Genomic DNA, 23,831 nt, shown 5'->3' with positions numbered 1-23,831 from the left:
CTACACAGAAAGCTGTGAAAAAGATCATAGTCTGAGAACAGGCTGCAGTGATAACTTTTCATTACTGCCCTTAAAGTTAAGTTACAAATAAGATGCTGCTTTGAGCTAAGACGCAACATGTCTTTTCCCTTTCAGAGGGAAACAGCAAACACTCATACTAGATACAAGTATACATTTTTGGTATGACAGTCTAAGGTTGAAAACTACAGTGCAATTTCCTGCGTGCTAAAGAACCTGAGGTCTCTTACATGGTTTTGCTAAACTGCTTGCAAACACGTTTGCCATTCTCTCTTCCTTATTGTGTGAGTGTGTGCACTACACCACTGTGATGGAAGGGGCTGAAGGCAGAGATGATTTTCAAAGTTGGGTTTGAGTTAGCACCACCAGAAGCTTCCTGTAATGATAGTGGTATGGTGTAGCGGTAAGGGGCAGGGCTTATAATCCAAAAGGGTGCCATTTTGATTGCCAGGGGGTCACTGCTGTTGTACTGATGGGAAAGGTGTCTAACCTGACTTGCATCATTAAATATCCAGATGTAAATACATAACGTGAAAAAGCTTAGCCATGCTTAGTTATGCCATGGATATGAGCATGTGCTATGAAAAAATGTAAACATAATGAGTTGAGAAGGCAGTGGTGTAGTTGAGAAGAGATATGTCGAAGAGAAGGCCATGACTGAACAATTCTAGTCTTACACTTCTCACTGATACCAGCATTGTTTCACCATTAAGCACTTATGCCACAGTGGAGTTTGGTCATATGTGCAACCACCAATACCCCTTGTTTTCTCATGTAAATCACAAATGGGACACCTTTGTATCTACAATAGGAAGTGTGAGATATGACTTCATGCTAAATTTTAAGTGCATCTCACCTTCTTGAGGATATTTCTCTAAATTTCAATACCAGAGATTCGAAAATAGACATTCAGTTTCCATTGGATGAAAATAATGGCAGGTTGTGGATTTCATGGTATGCTTATGCAAGTCATATGGCCTGTAAAGGGCACCATCAGACTCAAGACTCATATGCAAATTCTTTGTTTTGTTCTGTAGTACTTATGCAGATGTAAGAATAAACAGAAAAGCTATGGAACAGCCACTGATGTACATGTATAGAAGTAAATTCTGGCAGTTTCCTACATAATTGTTACACTTTTCTTTGTCCTACCAGGTGACAAACTTGATTGGTCAAAGAGAAGGCAGGCACTAGGTGAGGATATGGTAGAGTTCTGTCTACAGGGAGTGCTTCCAGGGGTAATCAGCATGGCACAGGTCAGAAAATAGAAAGGTCACTCACCTCTCAGTCACTGCCTGTGGTCAAGGAAATGAGAAGCTCTCCAATGCCCTAACCAACTCTTGCATCCAGCATAGGTCACTTGCAAAAATTAATTGGCCCTATCCGAAGCCTGACTTAAGGTTTTTCCAGCCAACAGCAGCAATATATCATCCTGCTGCTCAATGAGAAACTTTGTGGAATAGACAGTATAAACAAAGAGTTAAACGGTGGTAAGAATATGCTTAAAACACTCAAAAACTGTGGTGACTGGGCTGTGTCTAAATGCATATAAACATATAGAGCAATTAATCAAATATGTATAAATACTACAAATGGGCATATAAACATATGGAAAAAGGATAAGACAGAGCAGAAAACTCCAAATCATTAATTGAGTCACTGTCAGAGCTGAAAAATGGCTATTTATTAATATTTATCCATAATCTTTCATCATTTATTCATACTACTGGTCTGGAACGGCACAATCCATCATCTTCCATAAACTACATACAGATCACTTGATCAGGGTCTCAAGTTCACAGCTGTTGAAGGGGCCGTTTGAATACTTTTGGAACCTTTGACATTTGTCATGGTCTTGTTGTCATGGACATGATGTTGACAAAAGTCCATGCCAGCTAAATTTGTACTTAGACAGAAATAATTCTTAAAGAGGGAAACCTATGTGCAACAGCAATCAGTATCCTCCTCACTGACAGTGTTGTTTCGTAAATGGTAAAAAATTTCCATTATAAAAATGCGGCAGTGCAGATGAACTGTAGGTCACCTCTGTTAGGCAGCATTTGGGTAGATATTACAGCTGTGCAGAAACTATGAATTTATGAAATATCATAACAGATAGGAAAAATGATAATAATATATAAAAATACCTACAAAAGTAGGTAGAAAATCACTTAAACGTGTGTAACAGTCACAATTTACAGAACTGAATTGGAAATGAACTGGAACATTTAGTAACCTCAATAAAATTTAGCAGCAGAGTATTCTAAACTGCTAAATAACTATGCTTATAGTCTCTTTGGTAATTTAAAATATTTAAAATGAACCATACACCGTTTAATGAAAACAATTATTTGACATTGTCCTTTTGATTTAATGCTCTTTTGACGTATTGTTTATAATTTGCCATTCATCACAGTATCTTCTTTGAATACAAAACACATCTGCTAGAAATTTTCGTAATACAGCACTGATTTTTTTCTACAATTGTATGTATAGAGTGCAACAAATTAGAAAATGTAAACAAATATTACATGTCCCACAGGGATGCTTCCAAATATAAAACTTATTTTATGTAAAGATTTTATGTTAAAAATCATGTCTGGACTGGTCTCAAATCCTTTGTGGCAGTCTGTGTCACATTCAGACAGAAGAGTGCCTTCAGGGTGACTCAATTTTCTTGACAGCCAGCTCTTAAAAACATTTTCCAGCACATTTAGTCTTGTGTCTTTCTTAAGCCTTTCATATCAGAGGGACATCAGCCAGTGCGCTATCACAGTCGTAAATTCAGACATCCTACAATCCTACAATCACTTGAGTGATTTCTCCAGCTCAGGGCTATGAGACGCAGCCAAGGGTGTGTGGTGGAGTCTCCTCAATGGCTGCTGAGGCTTCGCCTTCCGGCCTCTACTCCCAGGGTCCCCAGGCCCCTGTGGGCCCCGGGTCACACCTGGGGTCGTCGTCGGGGAACACGACGGGTTTGGAGGTCTTCTGGTAGTGCTCCAGTCTGGTGAGGAGGAAGCTCACCACCTCCGGGTGCTTCTCAGACACTTCGTGCTTCTCCTCAGGGTCTGACTCCACATTGAAGAGCATAACAGACTTCAGAGGAGGTGCTGGCCTGCTGGTGTCTGAGGTGTTGGACAGCGGTGGTGGAGGGAACCAGTGGTCACATCCTGAAAAGACACATGGGGATCAAGTCTGCTGTCAATCACACCATCTAGTTGAAGAACATGTATTATATTCTATGCTGGGACAAAGACTTACTGTGCAGTAATTCAACTTAGATGTAGACACAAGAACTGAATATTTTCAGTGCGTTAGCTTACGGCAGCAGTGTGGCATAATGGCAATGAGCAGGGCTCATAGCTGAAAGTTTGCTGGTACAATTCCCCACTGGGGCACTTCTGTTGTACCCTTGGGCAAGGTACTTAACCCACAACTGCCTCAGTAAACATCCATTTGTATAAATGGATAATATTATAACCTATGTAAGTTGCCAAATGTAGGTTGCTATGGATGAGAGGGTCTGCTAAATGACCATGCTGTAATGTAATTTCATTGTCCTCTGTTTCTTGAAAGAACACTTGATATAGTAAGCATTTTATAAGGACGGAAAATGTGACGCACTAACAACAAAAAAAACTTTAAAGTATAAAACCCCCTGCTATTGTTTGCAGCAATTCACTGTAATCAAAAACAAAAAAGAGGGGAAAAAAAAAACCTTTTTCTCGTGTGTAAGCTTAATGCCGGCACCCCACACACAACAAACAGAAAACACACCGCGGGCAAACCTCAGCGCCCCCTTCTTTGTTTGTTGCCCTGTTTACTCGGAGCATTCATCCTGGAACCGTAAACAGAGCTCGGTATACATGAGTGGAGCATTGTTCAAATAATGGGTTCGTTTCCTGAACTTGAATGACACTAAGCAGGGCGAATTCGCCCAGCGGGGAATGCTACAGAGTTTACAGCACTTCTCAGCGTGCCGTCTCCACGCGAACACCCACAGAGAAGCCAGCGCGCCCATGGCAGTTGTGGGGTAATCGATTTCCCACGGCACCGCAGGGGTGTAAAACTCCTGGCGGGATGCAGCGCCCGCTGCTCTCTGTTTTTTTAACTTCCCGACGTTCACCGCTCGGCGTTGACCACCTAATTATTAACTGCTTTCTCCCCCCCATGTAATTTACGGCTGACAATTTCTCCTATGCTTTTAACTCAAGAAATGTTTCCATAATGAGTACTCGGATTAGTGTAAATGTACGTATCATTAACAGATTAGACCAGTTAAGCCACTGTAAAATAAGCTGAAAGAGAGCTGGCACATGAAATGGAGTTTGACATGCTTGCCACAGAATGTTACCTCAATGTTTTCAAAGAAACGTTCTCGTTTCCCCGCTACAAATTTCCATGTAAAGTTTCGTGACTTCTCACAGATTTTACTGCAGGGTAGTGTTAGCTGAGGTTAATCCATGGTATGTGCCTTACTAAATAAATCTCTGCAATTGATGTGGCTGGAAACAGAAATATCTGTGTTCTTTTGGACAATCTCATTTGCAGTCAGACGCAAATGAACGAGTGGTGCGGTACCTGGGTATCCAGTCAGCAGTTTCCAGCTCTTGTAGCGGATGGCAGCGTGAACAGACACATTGAAGCCGGAGTTAGACCACGGGCCTGGGCTGGGCGTCGGAGCCAAAGTCAACCTGGACTCGCTGCCAGGGCCTGGACAAGAATAAAGAAGGAAAGCTGATAATGGAGCCTATTACTCCTTCCAGCCTTCTGGTTTAACATGCTATCACAGAGATATGCCCAAACAAAACAGGCTTCCGTGAACAGCAGCAAAACGGAACACCTTTGCTGAGAGTAAACTGAAGAGGGACAAGATGGTGGTGGGCAAACACCTGAGAAATACATACTTTGCAGGGAGGAAGTATGGTGTACAGTATTAAAATAAACACAACATAAAAGAGCCTTTTTCTTCTTGGGAAAAGCAATGGAGAAGCTGCTGAAAGGCAATGAAATGTGAATTCCAACAAAAAGACTGTTTTAGAATACCCATAAGTTTACTTTTCCATGGTTTAAAATCTACACAATCTTTGGAAATGGACCGGACTGCCTAAATGGAAAGGAACAATCGATTTCATTGTAATTTCATTACAGTTAATCTCCTGAATTTTTGAAATGAGCTCCATGCAGAGGTACAAGGTTGAGGTTTAGAGATTGAGGTTAAGTGCTGAGATGGATTGGGTGTAAGGTTAGGTTTCCTTGCATAACCACCTCAACTCAGCATTTGGCATGGAGTCTTCCTATAGTTAGATAGATGTCTTTATTGTCTGTCGAGCACAGAAACTTGCTTTGCATCAAACTTGCCCTCACAGTTCTAGCACAATGAAAAGGACATGCACGAATATATACACAAAACTATAAGAACATGAGCTGATGTCAACTTTATGTAAAAACTGACAGATATCCAGTGAGCATTACAAGAAACTCAGGAGAAACAGCCGCTTTGCACAACCAACAAATTCATGACACATGGTTCTACACATCCCTCAGTTTTTTTATTTTGCTTTACCATAATTTCAAAACCCCCCTTAAAAATACATGGTAGAGTCATCCTTTATGTTGCACTGCTCCCGGCCTGAACTTTTATGATTACCATCAACTGAGCAACTGAAATAAGAAAGGGACAAATGAATTTTTATATTTACTGAGTTTGACATCATTCGTGTACAAGGTAAGAAGAACTGGGGATCTTACACAGAACTGTGATGCCCCACCACTGATTGGGAGGAGAGAGAGAGAGAGAGTGTTATAATCTTTAACTAGATGGTGCGCATTAATTAAAAAGGAATTAGACCAGTGTATGGAGAAAGGATACTTAACTGCTTCGTTTTAGCCAGGGGGATGTTGGGCATTTGTATCAAATGCTAATGGAAAATCTATAAATGATGCTCTGGCATATGTTTTTGGTTGTAACCAAAAGGTTGCTGGTTCAGTTCCTTGCTGGGGTACTCCTGCTGTACCTTTGGACAAGGTACTTAACCCATAATTACCTCAGTAAATATGCAGCTGTATAAATGGATTAAACTGTAACCTATGTAAGTTACTCTGGATAAGAGCATCTGCTAAATGAAAATAATGTAATGCAATGTAATGGTTGCTCAGTGTGCTTCAGCATTAAGTGAGAGCAGAAAACCATGGCATCCTCTGCTACATCAATATGAAAATAGATAAGGATCCAAGTTATCATCAACACGTGTTATAAGGTTTTGAACAACTATTTGCTCAATAGTAGTACTGAGATTAGAACTACTGATCTGTATTCGTTGTAATCCTTGGGGCAAGCTCCAGCATCTTAAAGCATATACAACAGTAATAATTTGCAAGAATACGTCTTAATTATGGAAAAGGCCTAAGAAGCCTGAATCTTACAGTATGGGTATACTTTCCTTCCCCTTCCCAGTACCACTAAGATCACCCATACAAAATCCGTAACACTGTCTGTGCCTGACTCTTCTTTATAACAATAATGATAATAAAAAATTATAGCATGCACGCACACATGCACACACACACACACACACACACACACACACACACACACACACACACACACGCACACGCACATGCATTGCACACACGTGAGCACAAGTGAAATACAGTTTGCTCAGTTGCCTGTCTGGGGAAAGAACAGAGTCTGTCTCACATCTGCGACAGGAGAAATAAATTGATGACAGCCTTTAACATTTTACAGTGCACAGTTGCATAATCAATGCCTCAACTGTCTCAGCTCAACGGCTTATCTGTACACTCAGCACCACAGCGCAAACACAGAAATTTTAAGAACGACCATGGGTTGGGATTGAGGCTGACCACAACAATATGCTCTTAACTGCAAGTAATTAAGACCAATCCATTTCATCAAAAAGGAAATTTCCCAACATTCCTCGATAGAACATACACCCTCAACGCTAATCCCTAAACATTAATGTTTTATTAACTTTCTTTGCCATAGCTTGCCTACCATGAGGTTGCTACGTATAAAACCACCAGCCGAAGCAGGGACATAAAAAGATTACTTCACTTTATTATCTTGGGTTGGCTTTACGAAATGTTACTGTTATCCAGCCGTGCCTTTTGGAGTCAGAGTGCCAGCCTCCGCTCCAGAGAGAACAGAGTGCTCCATTCTTTCCTCTGGCCTTGGGGGAACCTCTCCTCGCATTCCGAAACAACGGTGAGGTGCTGCTAACCGTTTCCCACATCTGGATCCAACAATGCAGCAGGGGAGATCACAAAATGTTTGGAGGGGGTGTATTTGGGCAATGTCCAGCACCTCCTCATGCCCAGGCCAGTCCGAGTCAGACCTTAACTTACAAGAGATTTGATCGGGGCCCTCGGAGGGAGCTGATGACCAGCCCAAGGCCTGATGTACCCTTTATGCTGCTAGCAGGTTTTTGGATTCCCTATTTGAGACCCCATAGACCAACAAGTATGTTCAATGTTTCTGCTGAACTTTTTATCCATCCATACATATTTATATATGCATGGATTTGTTCAGTAAGTGTGCTTACTGCAGTTTACTCTGTATACATTAATCTGAAAATGCTCTCTCCATGACCAGACAAACTTTGCACAACATAATAATCTGTAACCGGGCTAACCAACAGCAAGTCCATCAGCAGGGGCACGGTCCTCAGAAACAGGCAGAGCATCTCTCTTGTTTTTCTTTTCAGGCTAACACCTTACACAGTGTATAACCTTGTATGAAGTGGACCAACTCCCTGTTAATATCAGAAGAGAAATGTTTAGGGGACAGGTGAGTCCAAAATAGAAATTGTTGGATACAAATGCATCTTCCCAAACAATGCACATATCAACCAACAACCTATTATAGACTACTGCACACTTTGTGCAGACAATTAAGTCACTATCTTTGTGTGGGCTGAGAGCAGATGGAGAAGGCTTTCATTCATTAATAACCATTATCCAACAAAGCTCATATTGTACATAGGACACTTGCCTTTTGGCACAATAAGTGCTTGCTTTTCAGACTGCTTGTTGAATTTGTGATTCTTAAAATGCTTATCTTTTGCAACCCAGTGGGCCAGGTCTTTATCAGTTTGGCTTGTGTTGGAACAAGATTCTGTTATTTCCACTACCCTCACAGCAAGAGAAACATTCCAGCTTTTAGCTACCCTCGAACAATTCAACACTGAAAAGCAAATGCGTGTCAGTGTCCTGTAAAACAACAAGGCAGCCTGTCAGGTTACCCGATGAAACCGACAGATCCCATCACAGACAAAGGCAAGACCTGAGAAAGCGTGCCCTTTCCGACTGGGCCACTCACGGGGAGCCAATCACTGGCCCTGGTTCCGACGCGGGCTTGGAAGCGTGAACTGGTTTATTACATCTCAAGAGATCACAAGTATTCCAGGCGAAGTGCCTGATGAGAACGAAACCTTGAGGGCTCCGTCCAACACAAGCTCCTCCCTAACGAACACCACGGGGTGAGGAGAGGACACGAGCAGAGATAGGTGTCAAACATTCTTCAGCTCTAAGACTCATTCATGTGACTTATCTGATCCCACTCAACACTGCTTTTATGTCCGTTCACATCCTTTGAAAAACATTTGCCTTGTGTAGTCAGGGTTCCTCACGCTAACCTACAGTGACCTCATCCTGTAAAAACAACAGCGACTCCTTCCCCTGCCCATATTGAAAGATAAGCTATGCGCTCTGTTGTTATGGTTGCCTAGGATTAATCAGAGCTGTTGTCACACTATTGCCGAGCAGCCTGATGACAGGCCTGTTCTGAAACTAGCCTTGGAGACGGATCAACCGGTTTGTGCCAGCGGGGAACCTGAATTTGAATAAGGCTATAAGTGGGTTTATTTCTTGTGAAGTATATCATTTCCTACAGGCACTGTCAGCTTGCCAGAAAATGCGCCACAAGTAAATTGGCCAAGGCCAATTTTCAGGGTACCTTTTAAACTTCTACTTGTGTGCCCACTATGAGGGACGCTTGTGCCAAGTTGAGCAATGCTCAATTTGCAGCGCACACCTTTCAATAATTTCAGGAGTGAAACCACTACTGATGTTATGATAATCTTAGTCTAAGAATGGTGCCAGTGTTATACCTACAACTAAGGAGTGGTTTTGAGGATTCTGTCTACTTTCTGAGACACTGATCGGCCAAAACGCTTTCCACCGATACAAGATCCAAAGGCCAAATTCAGTTTGTGCCTAGTTCAATTTATGCTGGAAAGTCTGGCAAATTAAGGAATGTAAATGTAAAAACTGTGGCCATCATAATAATGTTTGACAAGTGTGTCAATACCTGGAAATGTGAAGAAACCTATATGAATTTAGTTTGACATGATGCCTGAGAATTGAACCTTCGTGTTGACGTATGTATGAATGGTGTATGGAAGTGGAGCCGTGGGAGCTTCTTCAGGTAGCATCGGTTTAGAGCAAGCACAGGTCCCAGTAACAGTTCCTCATCAGGAGTTTGTACTTCCTATCATGGTAGTTTTGAGACTGCAACGTCTCACATCTCTTTCAGCGGTGTCATGAAGACAGCCAATCTATTCTGTGAAATTAAACACATTTATGGCATTCATGCCTACTTTACACATTACAAGCAGACACATAAATCTTAATCTCATTCAGTGGGCTTTCCATTCTCAAATCCTTCTCTTCCACATTGTAATAATGTTGATCCAAACAGAAACCACTAATTCAACCACAATTCTGGTCCGCTTATTAATTTTCATCTCCTCATTGGACAACACAAAGAAATTTTCAAAGTCCACCCTGGAATGTGTGCCCCAGCATTTTATTTTTACACAGATCCAAAACAAACTAATGAAAAACAACTGAGTTTCAATAAGGATTCCTGAGAAATTACTCTTCAGAGATTTGGTTACATTACAATGGTGAAAGCTCACTTAATAAAAAAAAAAGCTTGCTTAAGAAAAATAAACAATAAATCTAAACTGGGTGAACTTAATGTTTCATGACAGGACATATATCATGTAAATTAAGTTTGGATAGTCAAAAAAGCATATGAAAGATTTTGAAGAGGACTATACACCACAAACACTTATAGTATTGTGCTAACAAATCAGTTTGAATCAGCTGTATGAACCATCAATAATTAAATAAATTTAAAAAATTACTAGCAACACAAGTAATATGGAAATCTACATAGCTGTGGCAAACACAAATTAATGTTAATTTAATGTTAATTATGATAAAGCACAACTGAAGAAAATAGAGGAGAGTGTAATAACAATGGATACCAACAGAAGGATATGCTTTTCCTCACTGTATCTGTGTGATGAGGTTCATGAACCAGACCAGACAAGAATATACAATAATGTAAAATGAACTTCTGTCGTCATGTGCTCATTGCAGTTTCCCCATGAAAACGCTTCGCCAAGGCTTCCCTCTCCATGAGCGAAAAACATAGGTCAATTTGCATTAAAGAACAGCAGCCATAAGTATTGCTTGGCAGCCTGCTCCAAACCGTCACATGTTGTAACCGGCAGCTGCTGTTATTCTACATGAGGGGGAAGCCCTTTGAAAAGCACGGACCGCAAACGCTCCTCCTTCCAGGCGAGAAAGGCGTAATCTCCTGCCCAAATCTAAAGGACTCGCTATTGTTGCGCTGGGGTCCGGCCAGAGCATGAAAGCTGGCGCGCATAAGTATCATCTCAGCTCAAGGCGCGGAGTTACAGAGGGAGCCACTCTGGCATTACGGGAGGCTAATAATTGAAAATAGCCAGCTGGATCGCGGCGCATCGGCGAGGCCGCGGCACAAAAGGAGCGATAACTTTGCAGAACAAAGGCCGCTGTCTCTCCCGGGGAGCGCGATCGGCGGCCCCCGGTGACCTTTGGGGCCGCGCTCGCTGTCAGGATAAATCGAGCGAGAGTGGGCTCGCATGCCTGGCTGATTGCTGCGTAATTACAGCCTGGATGAGCCGCCAAGCCCCGCTGTCCCCAGCTGGCACCGCAGTAAAACCGGCCTCCCTGGGTCCGGTGGGAAGGCAGAGGGGCCCTCTCTCATTCTCTCCCCCCTCCAGGGCTCTCCCTGGCGGAACGCTTTCATCAGCGGGCCTGGCCTGTGGGGCGCATTGCAATGGGAGGGGTGATGGTGGTGGCGGGACGGGAGCGGCAGGAGGCAGTGACTCCTTCAGCCTCCTCACACCTAGCAGTAGTGGTAGTTGGGAATAGGGGACACTCCTCCCTCTGTAAGCAACTTCAGGTGACAAGTTTCTTGACGCTAGCGATGACCATTTCATGATAACTGCCACACCCCTTTGGATGAAATATGGCTCCAGTTAGACTCACGTTTGTGTGTCTGCTAGTACACAAGGAGGGTTAAGAGCGGTCACAAAAGCATGAGTAACCTGAAGGCTTGTCCCAGAGGGACACTAGTTTCAAAGAATATGGTAAAAACAATCAAGTGTTTTGAGGCCGAGTCTGCAGTTCTGTGACTCACCAGGCAGGGAGAGTGTTCGAACACACAACCCATTGTTCAGCAAGCAGTGAGAGATCCTGACCCCAGCGCACTTGTAGACCAGGTGGCCTACACGCTCTCAGAAGCGGAAATGGGCCCTCCTGCCAATATTGAGGGGATTAGGAGAAAATGAGCGCACCCCACAGCGTCTCCCAGCAGGGCAAGCCACAGTCTGGAGTCACAAGACTCGTTCCCTGGAGCTCTCCTGGGACGTCTTCTCCAATCACAGTGTGTAAGCTAGCCATACACTTACTCCCTCTCACATACTACACCATAATGTGCTTATGTACTCAAGATAAGTAACTCAGATGAAACACAAAACAACAGACAGATATAGATAAACCTAAATTGGAACATTATGCCAATAACAATTATTCAATATATATATATGAATGTGCAGTTGCCAAATACATCATGAGTAACCATGAAAGGTCCACCTCTATGGTATGGATGGATATTTACATTTACATTTATTTATTTAGCAGACGCTTTTATCCAAAGCGACTTACAAAAGTGGATATGACACTGATGATGGGGCAGTGGGCATCTAGTCATATATATATGACACTGATGATGGGGCAGTGGGCATCTAGTCACATGTTTCCCTTGTAAGCCATACAGTACACACTGATATCATTCCAGATTTGTAACAAACTCAGACATTAAACTGAAACATGAAACCAGACATCTCACATCCAGACAGAAGTTACCTTCAGATTGGGCTAAACGTCGGAGCTGATAAAGTGCTGAAGAGCGCACGATAAACCATTAATCATAAAGCAAGCACAAAAGCTTATCACCACTTAACGGTCGCCAGCGGGCCAGCGCACATGAAAGACATACTCAGGTTTCATGTTAATGGACTCTTGTGTATCATAAAAACATCACTGACGAGCAGCTAAGCCACAGTTGTTTTCACAGGTGAAACATCACTTAAACACTGTTTATAAACAGCGCCTGTCAGTTTGAGTTAGCGTCTATGCACGTACATATCTACATGCACAATGAACACGACTGTGATAAAATGAGCAAACACAGCTGTAATCTATGTGCTGTGCTACAGGTGATATGCACTACCTACTCTACACATGTACCTCATGTACAAGGCACCAGCCATAAACACAGCATATTATAAACATACATCATGTACTGTTATCCATATATTGTAAACTGTCTTCTCTATACATGCCCAGAAATATGTGCAATATATTACACACATCACATGTAAGGCATCCACTTTGTACTCAGTATAAGTCATGCTCTGTATTTGTACCCCACGTACCATACATACTCAATGTATGTTTTGGAGAGAAGCACAAACCAGACCAGACCAACGGAAGCAGGAAGAGCCTTTCTGAGTGCCGTACTCACAGGGTGCGATGTCATCGTAGAGCGGGTCGATATTATGCAGCAGTTCCACTCTCGGAGAGGCGGTCCCTTTGCTGCAACAGACACAATCGGCATATTTTTAACATTTCCCCTTCAAACCACTAAAAGGAGTCCCCCCCAGAGCATACTTTCCTGACTTCTATTAATTTCCAGCACCTAAAGGAGATTCGGTGTGTAAGTCCAGAGTTTGTGCGTTTACGCAGCTGTCAGGCCTGCCGACCGCACACCTCTGAGGAGCTCACACGAGGCTCATTAGGATCAGTGAATGTAAACAGGAAGTGGAGTGGGTCTAGGATGCAGTTAATGACAGGCCCGGACACTTGTGGTTTGTGTAAGATTACACACACATATACAATGTCACCAGCCCACAAGAGAACAGTGCTGTATTGGACACACAGGCAGGAAGAGGACAGCGTGAGACTTTTAATCGATCCTTTCCCCTATGTGCAGAATGCATAACATAGTATGACTATCATGGCTAGATAAAAATCTATATGACTCGTAGTTTCACATTTACAATATAACAAATACAAACATCCTGATAAAAAAACTACAGTTTGCATGTACAGTTTATAATACATTATTTACAGTACAATGGGAGACATTATGAGGTGCAATATATAAAGGAGGAGGAGGTGTAATATATAAATGATTTTTTAGGGCACCTCTCTGAACAAGGCGCCCAGGTAAAACATTAAATGTGTGACACCTTGGAACCTTGCATTCCGTTTTCTTGCATTTACTTTTATTTTATTTTAATTTTTAAATGCTTCAAGAGCTTAGAACTGAAGATAAATTCCAATTTCTATGTTAAATGATAGCTATGATACCTATTGGCAGATTTTAGCAGGAAAACTCTTAGTGACCTTTGAGGACAAAGGAGCTAAAACAAGACTAAAACAACAGTAACAGTAAAACCTAATCATTTTCACTGCAGCTGCTGTTTTAGGTCTGGTTTGCAGAGGCAGTATGGTAGAAGCAGAGGCAGATACAGACCAAATATTTTAACACATTGAGAATATGTCAGATTCTGAGTGTGTTACTTCATAGGGTCACATGAAATTCGCACAGAGAACCCAGGAAGCGCAAGGCCCCTCATGACAAACATCATCAATACACCCCAGAGCTGGTCCAATGGTAGACTCTGCTGGCAATGGTCTGAACTGCCACATCTAGCAGACAGCCATGCAATGTTGTGAAAATGAGTAAAATACACCCTCTGTCTCCCAAAGTCAAGTGCCAGTGTCAAGGAAAAGAGAGTGAGAGTGACTTGTGGAATTTCCTCCTCATTGACACCTCATCAGTCCTGCAACAAAAGGCTTACTGACTGATGGAGCTCCTACAGAGAGGGCCAGAGTGGTGGGGGACATCAAACAAGGACATTTTTCCATGCACTGGATCCGAGACCAATGTCAGAGAAACAGAGGGTCTGGGGCACTGTGGGGGCCAGTCAGCGGGAATGGCTGAGAGGTGGACAAACAAGCCAATTTGGAATAACAGGGGGAGAGGGAGGGAGGGCAGACCCCACTGAGGCTTCTCTGGCAGAGACGCTTCTAAAAACCCTAGAATCAGACTCACTGAGAGGCCTGTGATCTGGGGATAGGAATGTGTCACAGCCTTTGCGTGCAGAACAGAATATTTGGATAGGAAATGTGCCCTTTGACAGGTTCCAGCCTAACACAATGAGTGGGCAGGACATGACAGAGATCTGAGATATCCTGGTGGACATACTTTGGTAGTTGTATCACCATCAAGGAGCATCTCTGTGGGAGAGGGGCTTGGCACTGGAACCTGTCCTACTGACCACATTTACATGGCAGCAAAATAAACATGAAAATAAGGGGGTGCTTTTAGTATTCGGTGTTAGCGGTGTTGCTTTACCCTCAGACCAGGCGATTTATCCTGGAGTGCGGGACACCTTGCACACATTGACACCTTTTGGCTCAGAGAAGGCTGCTGGGTGATAGCGTAAACGTACACGCCTTAAGACCCACCTGATAGTTTTCCATACGTCAAAGCCATCCAGGGGCTGGGTGCCATTGATGACTCCCCCAGCCAAACCCACCAAAGTGGGGAGCCAGTCCGAGATGTGGATGAGTTCTCGGTTTACAGTGCCAGGAAGAGCCAGCAGGGGGCTGGCCACGAAACCTACGCCTCGCACCCCTCCTTCCCACAGGGACCACTTCCTGCCCCGCAGTGGCCAGTTGTTGCCCCCGCTCAGCGTCTGCCCTCCATTGTCTATCAGAAGAATAACAAATTTTATTAGTGGTATCCAAAGGATGATCACTTATCAACATTTCTATAATATATACCACACAGGGACTTGAGCATGTGATACTTGTGCATTCTTAAACATTATGAGTTAGGAGGTCAGTAAAATAAATCATATCGAGGATAAAATGTCATTTTTGACCACTTCTTCTGCTTAATTTCAAAACTTGACGCATTCCTGTAAAGGTGCCCACTAAATTCGATTATATACTTCCAGAGAGAGGATAAGGTCAAATACATGGAGAACTTAATGGAGATTTTCTTGGCTTTCTTAGAAAAATGTTGAAATGCTCAGCTGGTAAGGTAGAGTAAAGGTCAAGACCATTATTTACACCTAAATAACCAGTTCAGAGAAGTCCCTTTATGACAACAGGAAAGCTCTGACCATGCAACTCGCTCATATTAGCACTTCAGAGGGTAGTTTCTAGAACTAATTTTTTTAAAAGACTATACTAATGTATTTATTTTTTCCACATCTCCATGTGAAAAAAGAACATGAACAGGTGGGACACACCAGGTGAGTTCATTCAATAATTATGATCATATACTTGCATCGATACATATTCCAATGTGTGACAAACATAATACACTGAAGTAACAGGCTACTTAAAGCAAACAACAGGATTTAAGTACTTATTTCTCCCTTCAGTTATGACTTGGACTTGGTTCTGGTGATTCCACGTGCTCTCTTTATTTTCTCTGACAACTGCTAAACTTCTCTCTCTGTGCTCTCGAACACGTGCTCCTGCATTTAGCCCAGTGATGTCTGAATCTTGTCACATGCAGACTCCCTTTCTCAGATTTTCCTGCCCTGTAAACCTCCTTAACTTTTTAACGTTTTTTTTCCCCTTTTTGTTAGAACTGTACACAGACGTAGACTCGTCTCACCAGTACAATCTCTGCCCTTGTGCGGGAGCACTGAGACGAGACGAACGCAACCCTCTGACACATTTGCATGCAACCAACGGTTATTTTTCACAATTCAAGACACACGACACACTGCAGCAGAGTGGGCGCTCACTGGAAGATGGGTTTCTACTCTGCTGACATCACCTGAGAAACTCGCACGCTGATGAATTGCAGGGTGCCACAGAGGGGCACGACAAGCAACCCTTTCCTTGACTCGCGGTCACCATTAGCCAATGACACAGCTGAGATCAAGCTACAGAGCTCAGCTTGCGCTCAAGGTGATTGCCACTGAGCTACTCAGGAGCCCCCTTCCCTGACTGTCTTTGCCTCCTCCTCCTTCCTCACTAAACCCACCCTCCTTCACTCGCTTTTCTCAGCTTTCATGTAAGCCACCCCTGACAGCTGCCTCATGTCCTTATTTTAAAGTTGCCCTACAATCTACCAAAGTGTGGCTGAGTTACTCGAGTCCACCAACCTCAGTCTGAGGCCCGGAAATCTGTCCCTCTGCTGGGAAACGATGACGTGACAATAGCAAAAAAACTTACAGCAACCTCCTCATTCCACCTGCCGAATAACATGGAATGTGTTCAACACAAACAGAAGGGCCCATGGCTGCTCTGAAGGAAAAACGGCGTGCTAGCTCAGTGCATTAATGAACTCCAATGGCCATTTAAGGGAAGAGTTAGTTCGAGGTGAAAAATGAGGCCTCTGTTTCTCACGCACAAACAAACTCCCTGGAATGTCATTGCCCAGGTCATGGAAGACTGCTGCACGAGTTCTCCCTCTCCGATCGCAGAGCAAACAGCAAAAATCTGGACTTCATTTGGTTGTCCCCTCCAAACCCCCTGCCCCGACACATCTGGGGAGATTCGAGGAAAATGGCGGTAGGAGGTGAGCTGCGTGAGATGAAGCTGCATTGTGGATGAACGCCGCTTCAGACAGACTGGCAGCCGCTTCCAGGCCTGTCCAATGTCAACACTGCCGACCAATCAGAGAGCAGCATCCGTCCTGCTGGGAAGCACAGAGGAGCGTATGTGAGTCCAGGCAGCAGAGCTGGGAGGAGTAATATTCTGGAAAGCGCTCTCCTCTCTAATTCATTTTCAATCCGGTCTCCTACTCTGCGCCAACACACTTTTCCGGTCAGAGCTTCTCTTCAATGCTTACAGTAAGCCTGCTGTAAAGATGTGAGTGAACTGTTAGTTATATTTTGAATAAGTTCCATTTTAACCGCCGCCTTGTTTTATAAGTCTTAAAAGTGGCTTCTGTCTAAACTAGGAATAACTTAAATGACAGAGCAATAAAATATACTCAGGAAGAAAACTCTAAACACTGCTTACTAAACCTTAGCTAAAACAGAAAAATACAAAATGTTGATATTTTCAAACATACCTTGTATATTGTCTATCACAAGAGAATATAAAAATCGTAATTTACCCTTACTGCAAGCAACACAGAAGTAATGACATCCTTTTCAAAACTGTAACAATTTTGGATTCTGAAATCACAGGACTTTTAGGTTATGACTTTGCTTTTTATTATGCATAAACTCACCTACACCTAACTCACAAATGACAGACAAAAGGAAGAGACTGTGACGGGATCAGATATAGTTTTTATCAGAATGAAGAGTGCATATTTAACAAAAAGAGAAGCACCACAACTGGAATGAGTGCATCAGGATGCTAATGCCTGCACACCAGAAACACTCCTTTCAGGACCTTCCAGTTTACCCCAATGGAAAGATGAGTAAAAATTAACCAGGCTGATTACATCGCACAACTATCAACGGCAGCCATCCACAACAGTGGACTTTCAGGGAGTGATCACCATGACAATGAGGGTAACAGCAGGTGGCACATTTCAATATTGCATGAGAGACTGCCCACTGGGGCTCCATCTGAGAGTAGTCTGTCTTCAGCGCAGCACACGTCCCCTAGCCTGTTCTCTCGCTCCCTGCCACCCCATCAGCATGTCAACCTGCCTGTAGCACTGGGGAAAGCATCCTCCCACTGTTTCCAATTGCAAATGTACTCATTGGCAAAATGATCCAACCTTCCTTTGTCCTCAACATGGTTCCTGTGCTCCTGACCAATAGTTTCAGAGGCTGAAGGTTTCAGAGAGCAGAAATGGGTGGCCAGGACTTTGCGGGCACTGCTTCAAACACTTAAACGAGTGCACTGGCTGACTACCATTCATGTCCTCTTCAAACAATGTCACAGCAATCACTTCAATCAACATGATCACTGATGTGGATCACTGGATGTCTCAGACCGATACTGATGGACAAAGAGAGTTACTTTGTGTGTTGTGCACTTTCGCAGGGGCCCAAAAACCATCAGTCGTCCTGACAATTGAGTAGTGAGATTCACACATGCCAAAGATCTAACAGCAGAGTAGTTTCTTCTGTCAGGACACACAAAAGGCAAAGGACACCTTCACTGCTTGAGTGTCACCATTGACACCAGGGGACAAAATGCATACAGACTGATTGGTTCCACTGCAAGGCAACTGTACTTTATTTATGACCTCCACTTCAAACATCAACCTACGTGCAAACTAAGTGCTAATGAGCCAGGACCACAAAAGCAGGGAGAGAGTCAAGAGTACTGAAAGAAAACAGGGTAGCAGTAGTGATGCAGCCCCCCCTACTGGATGATCTAAGTATTGCAGACACCACTTTGAGATAATCATGTCACTGTGAAACACATAACTACATGTATTTGTACTTCATCAGCTTTATACATATCAGCATGTCATTTCATATTTATGGCAGTTTCATAAATCTTTTGATGAATGTAATTTTCCTGTGGTGCTCTTGCAAGTTATCTCTGTCAAATGTATGCGTGTTCATTGTATTCTATATAGGTTGGAGGACTTATGGTCCAAAACTGTAAAAGCCTCAACTAGTTTGCCTTCTGATACAACAAGTTGGCATGTTTAATGGAAAATATTTGTTGGAGCCCAGAGATGTAACCATGATTACAGCGGTTTTGGGGAAATGTCAGGACTAACACTGTTTTAATGCAGCTGAGGTCACAATGTGCAAGTAAACAAATTAAATTATCACTTTAGTTACCATGACACATCGTAAAAGTTTAGCATAAGCTGGAAACAGTATGTGAGCATCTGTGCTGGTTACAGGAGATGATTGCTGTACTATTTGCTTTCGTCAAACAACAATTAGCCTATTGTTGGTAAATCGGATAAGCCATATGTTTAAATAAACATTAAAATGATGTTTTTGACATAGTTTGAGGAGTCATTTTGTTGTGTGCTTTTGTAAGTACGTCATGGAAAATTATAAAGGCTGCATGACATTTTAAGTGTGAAAACTAACACCACAGTATCCACACTTCAAAAGGAAGTTCTGATAAAAATGAAGGCCATTTAGCTGAAGCAAATACACATGACAAGCTTGTTTATTAAGTTAACATGAATTACTATCAAACCTACTGTCAAATAGAAGATGAAATCTGGAGGCCTTGCATTTTGAAAGATGCGTTTGCACAACAAATGTGTAACACCGAGTCGATCCTCTGAGAGCGAGCAAAATTAGGAAGTCCCTGCAAGTATGTAAAGCTTGCAATACAGAGTAGTTTACATTAAAAAAAGCTTATACTTCATCATGTTAAGACACAGCGCACTCTTTATTTACTCACATACCTGAGTAACTAGGAAAAAAATATGCCCGCTTGTAAAGGTTTACCATGCTATTGATTACAGGAACCTGGAATGTTCATTACAGAGGATGTTTTTTTCTCAATCTGAGAAGAATTTGAGCATCTTTTTATTCTTTAATCATGAAGAGTAAGCAACAAGAGTATAATAATCCACATCTGTTGTTTTGGGTTTCACGATAAAACCTTTTGAGAGACTATATCTTCTTTCTGGGTGGACACAGAAGGAGCAGAATGCATGGATTGCTTTGATCCAAAACACAAAGTGGAAGTAATTAACTACTATAGGCCGTGGTTTTGTTGAGTAACATGTGTGGCTGCCCTGTGACTGACTGGAGAAGCTACATAAACCCCATACAGTATTGCAGTTGAAACTGTTAAATTTCCAATGAATTTGCAACTGTCAGTGGGGGTTGTGACATCCCTGTCAATTTTTACACAAAATACCATCTGAAAGATTCATCACACAAATTCAAGAATTATCATTATAGCCTTGTTGCTCAGTCTGTGCAATTAAAGAACAGAAAGATACAAAACAATTCTCAGTTTCCAATTAGTGAAAACATCCTCCATAATTAATGCTACAGGTCGATATTGCAATCAGTCTCTAAGCTTTATATTTGGACATCCATTTTTAATTTTCTAAATTAAAAAGGAGAAGGGCTCAAGACCCATTAACAACGCTGGACAGATGCTAATCCCAGCAGATCTTACCAGATAAGTGAACTGTTGACCCGTGCCACATCTGTCATGTAACTAACATACCGGTAATCAGTGGGTTCTGTCCCTGAAAAACAGAAGCACAGAGCTGCACACCAAACTAATGAATCCTGTGGCAGTGGCTGAGTGCAGAGGGGTGTTGCTCCCACGTTCCCTGTGGAAAAGGAGGTGTTGCCCAGGTGGGCAGTGCTGTGTCGAGTGCCCTACCTGTGGAGAAGACCAGCACGGTGTTGCCCCACATCCCGCTGTCCTGCAGCGCCCGGGTGATGTTGCCCACCGCCTCGTCCATCGCCGACACCATGCCCGCGTACTGCCTGCGATGGGCGTCGCTGATGAACCCGTAGGGCTCCACATAATGCTGCGGTACCTGCAGGGGAGCGTGGACAGCCTGCAGGGCCACGTACAGGAACAGGGGCTGACAGACAGGGCAACAGGTCAGTGCAAGCACCATCCAGAGAAATTCACCCTAGCTGACCGCTGAGTCCCTGAAGTCAGGCCAGAGTACCACAGACAGACCTTAAATATGGAAGTGTGGCCTCCAACAGGGCAACAATGTCAATGGAATAAACAAGCATATAGAACAAAGGATGACAGAAACTACTAGAATGGATAGATATGGTGTCATTATAGTACTTTACAAACCCCATATGTAGCCTTCAGAAGCAATTCAGCCATAGAACATACTGAAAGCATGACTAGTTTCATTTATCATTATTAGCAATATTAGCGTAAAAAACATATTTTTCAACAATCTCTCAATAGGTTTCAACTAAAGACTCAAATGTATTTTACATGTTGTAAACTGTAGATTCGAACATGGTCTGAGGTCCAGTGAATAAAAATACTGAATTGGAACAAACTGCATGGCACTCTGATGTACCTGGAGACAGGCTTCAGTTACCTTTTGTGGATCGTGTTTTGCGATGATGCGGGTGGCTCTCTCCGTGAACAGGTGGGTGGAATATTGCCCAGAAAACCCAGTAGCTACCTCCTCTCCATCTCGGAGGTCCAGAGCACAGTGGGACTGGTTTGCCGGGGGGACAAAGCAGCAGCGTACATGACTGAAGTAGTCTTCACTTCCCGTGAGGTAGCCTGGGAACGCACCGTCAGACTTAGTACAGACAGACACTCTCAGGCCTACTTGAGAGAACAAAAAATCTGCACACAATTTGCACTAGTACCAAAGACAGATTTCTTTAAATCACGCCAAGTTACACTTTCCATATGTTATGTGACAATTCAGCCCTCATTTACTGCCTTCATCCTACCTTATTCATAGCTGTCCATTAAAATACTTCATTTTTACATATTTTTTATTACAGGCCACCTCATTTTTTGCCAGTTGGTCAGCTGAGCCAAGATTTTGAATCTTGGCAGTTAATTGTTACAATTATTATTCCTTTGTTAGGAAAATTGGAATTCCCCCAAATTTTATGTGTAATATTTCATTCTAGAGTCTATGATTATCTTTATGTTTGATGTTGTTCTTAAGGCTTATTCACTGTGGACAGCAGCCTCCATTTAGGAAAGGTACTTAATAATTATCTAAGGCTGTACAATATAGCTGATACATTCAATCAACCAATTTCCCTTCCAAAAATCTCTATGGGATATGGGAGAACTGAAATTTCCCGCAGCAGCAAGTACCAACCCGATAACCTATTTCCTCACTGTTCGCGATAAAAGCGAAACTGTTAGCGATAGAAAGTCAGATAATTCTACCAAACTTCAGACCCCCAGGACCAAGGCTGTGAATCAAGTTTGAGTCCAGAATTTACCGAAATAGGAGTCAAATCCCCTCCGGGTTGGCAGGCAGTCTTTCTTATACATGCCCAAGTGCCACTTGCCCACCATGTGTGTGGCATAGCCTGCTTCTCTCATCAGCTGGGGCAGCAGTTTCTCTTGCAAGGGCACGCAGTAAGGCTGACACGGCCAGATAATCTGATGTTGCATGCCTGTGTGGATCTAAAATGAGGGAGAGAGACAGAGACCGCTTAACATACCATCATTGCCACTCCAGAACTTTGGCGGAGGTAAGTCTCGTTTACAACACTGTCAGATGAGCGACGAAGCTGATTCGCTCTGCTAAGTCAAATATCACCTGACACCCACCTGGTATCTGCCGGTCATGAGTTGGTTTCTGGACGGTGTACATAGTGGCTGGACGTAATAATTCTCCAATCTGACTCCCTGAGAGGAAAGTTTGTCAAGGTTCGGGGTTTTGATTTCAGATCCGTGATAGCCCACATCGTTCCAGCCGTAATCGTCAGCCAAAATAAACACAACGTGAGGTGGCTTCCTGACAGGTTCATTTGCCTCTAAAATGGAAATATACGACACCAAAACAATTCCTACCGCTATGAAACAAACAGACTTCACATGAACCATTCTTAGTCCCCGCCTTCTTCACTTGAACTGAAACAAACTAGGAAGTAGCTGGTTAAAACCTATGACAGTTTCCCGCAATTTAAAGATACAGTCACTCCAGCTTCCACAATAACAATCGCTCAGTTGTAAGATATGCACATCTGAAGACCAGTAAACGTCTGTAACACTACTCCAGCAATTACCACTGGTTTACGACACTCTTCAGCCGATTGTTCTGTATTTGTTCAGCAAATTATCAGGCTACATCTTTAAATCCAGAGACTCTGACCAATGAAATGAGACTCAGTCATGTGATTGTGAAAGCTAATCGGGGTTTTTTTAACCAGTCGCCAGCAATATAAACTCAGTTTCCGGAGGGCGCAGTAGAGGCTACTTGACTGTCAAATTTGGTAGAACGCCGCCATGGAGTCTATCGGCAGCAAAGACTCAAATTACTGTCGTGTGGAAATTGAAATACTGCAGCTACTCTTCACTGTATTGTTTTTCTTCTGCTTTTTAGTAAACCACTAACTTTCGCGACAATGGAAAACATACCATTAAATGCAAACAGTACAATAACAACCATATAATGATTTTGTAATGTAATTATCTGTCCAATGTTATGCCGGAGTTCAAAAAATCACAACTAAAGCATGGGTTAATCAAAGACCTTCGGTTTAATTTTAGGATTTAGGCTGTTTTTCTTCGATAACATCTGAATCTAAGTGAAAACAATCCAGTAAGAAAAAAGAAAAGACTAATTCACATTATTAAAAGCTCTAAGCAGAATTAAGGTAAAACACAGATTCAAAATTGGGAAAGAAAAATGCTAAAAATGGCCAACTATGGGAAAATTGCACATGGGCAAGGTTCACCTATGGGCTATTCTGGTCTAAAATGATGCACTAGTCATCTTGGTGCTGTAATTTCACATGTAACCAAAATATTATGAACCAGTTTCTTAA

At 42.7% G+C, this 23,831-nt stretch overlaps 1 protein-coding gene across 1 annotated transcript; it reads right to left on the bottom strand.

The window, feature by feature from the left end:
* Positions 1 to 2,573: 2,573 nt before the first annotated feature.
* Positions 2,574 to 23,077, bottom strand: arsb (arylsulfatase B). The gene is made up of 8 exons (XM_036529286.1): positions 22,612 to 23,077; positions 22,278 to 22,464; positions 21,401 to 21,591; positions 20,707 to 20,914; positions 14,917 to 15,160; positions 12,905 to 12,975; positions 4,600 to 4,731; positions 2,574 to 3,188 (listed from the first exon to the last, which is right to left on the bottom strand). The coding sequence occupies exons 1-8, from the start codon at positions 22,885 to 22,887 to the stop codon at positions 2,923 to 2,925; spliced, it is 1,575 nt and encodes a 524-aa protein (XP_036385179.1). The 5' UTR covers positions 22,888 to 23,077; the 3' UTR covers positions 2,574 to 2,922.
* Between the last annotated feature and the right edge of the window lie 754 nt (positions 23,078 to 23,831).

This window comes from Megalops cyprinoides, chromosome 5, assembly GCF_013368585.1.
Source record: "Megalops cyprinoides isolate fMegCyp1 chromosome 5, fMegCyp1.pri, whole genome shotgun sequence".
In the NCBI taxonomy this organism is placed as follows: domain Eukaryota; kingdom Metazoa; phylum Chordata; class Actinopteri; order Elopiformes; family Megalopidae; genus Megalops; species Megalops cyprinoides.
This window is presented reverse-complemented; position numbering and strand designations above follow the sequence as displayed.

Coding starts and splice junctions, on each gene's coding strand:
- arsb (XM_036529286.1), bottom strand. CDS start 22,887: ATGGTTCATGTGAAGTCTGTTTGTTTCATAGCGGTAGGAATTGTTTTG. Junction 22,465..22,611: donor TCATGACCGGCAGATACCAG/GTGGGTGTCAGG, acceptor CCCTCATTTTAG/ATCCACACAGGCATGCAACA. Junction 4,732..12,904: donor CTACGATGACATCGCACCCT/GTGAGTACGGCA, acceptor ATTCTTGTCCAG/GCCCTGGCAGCGAGTCCAGG.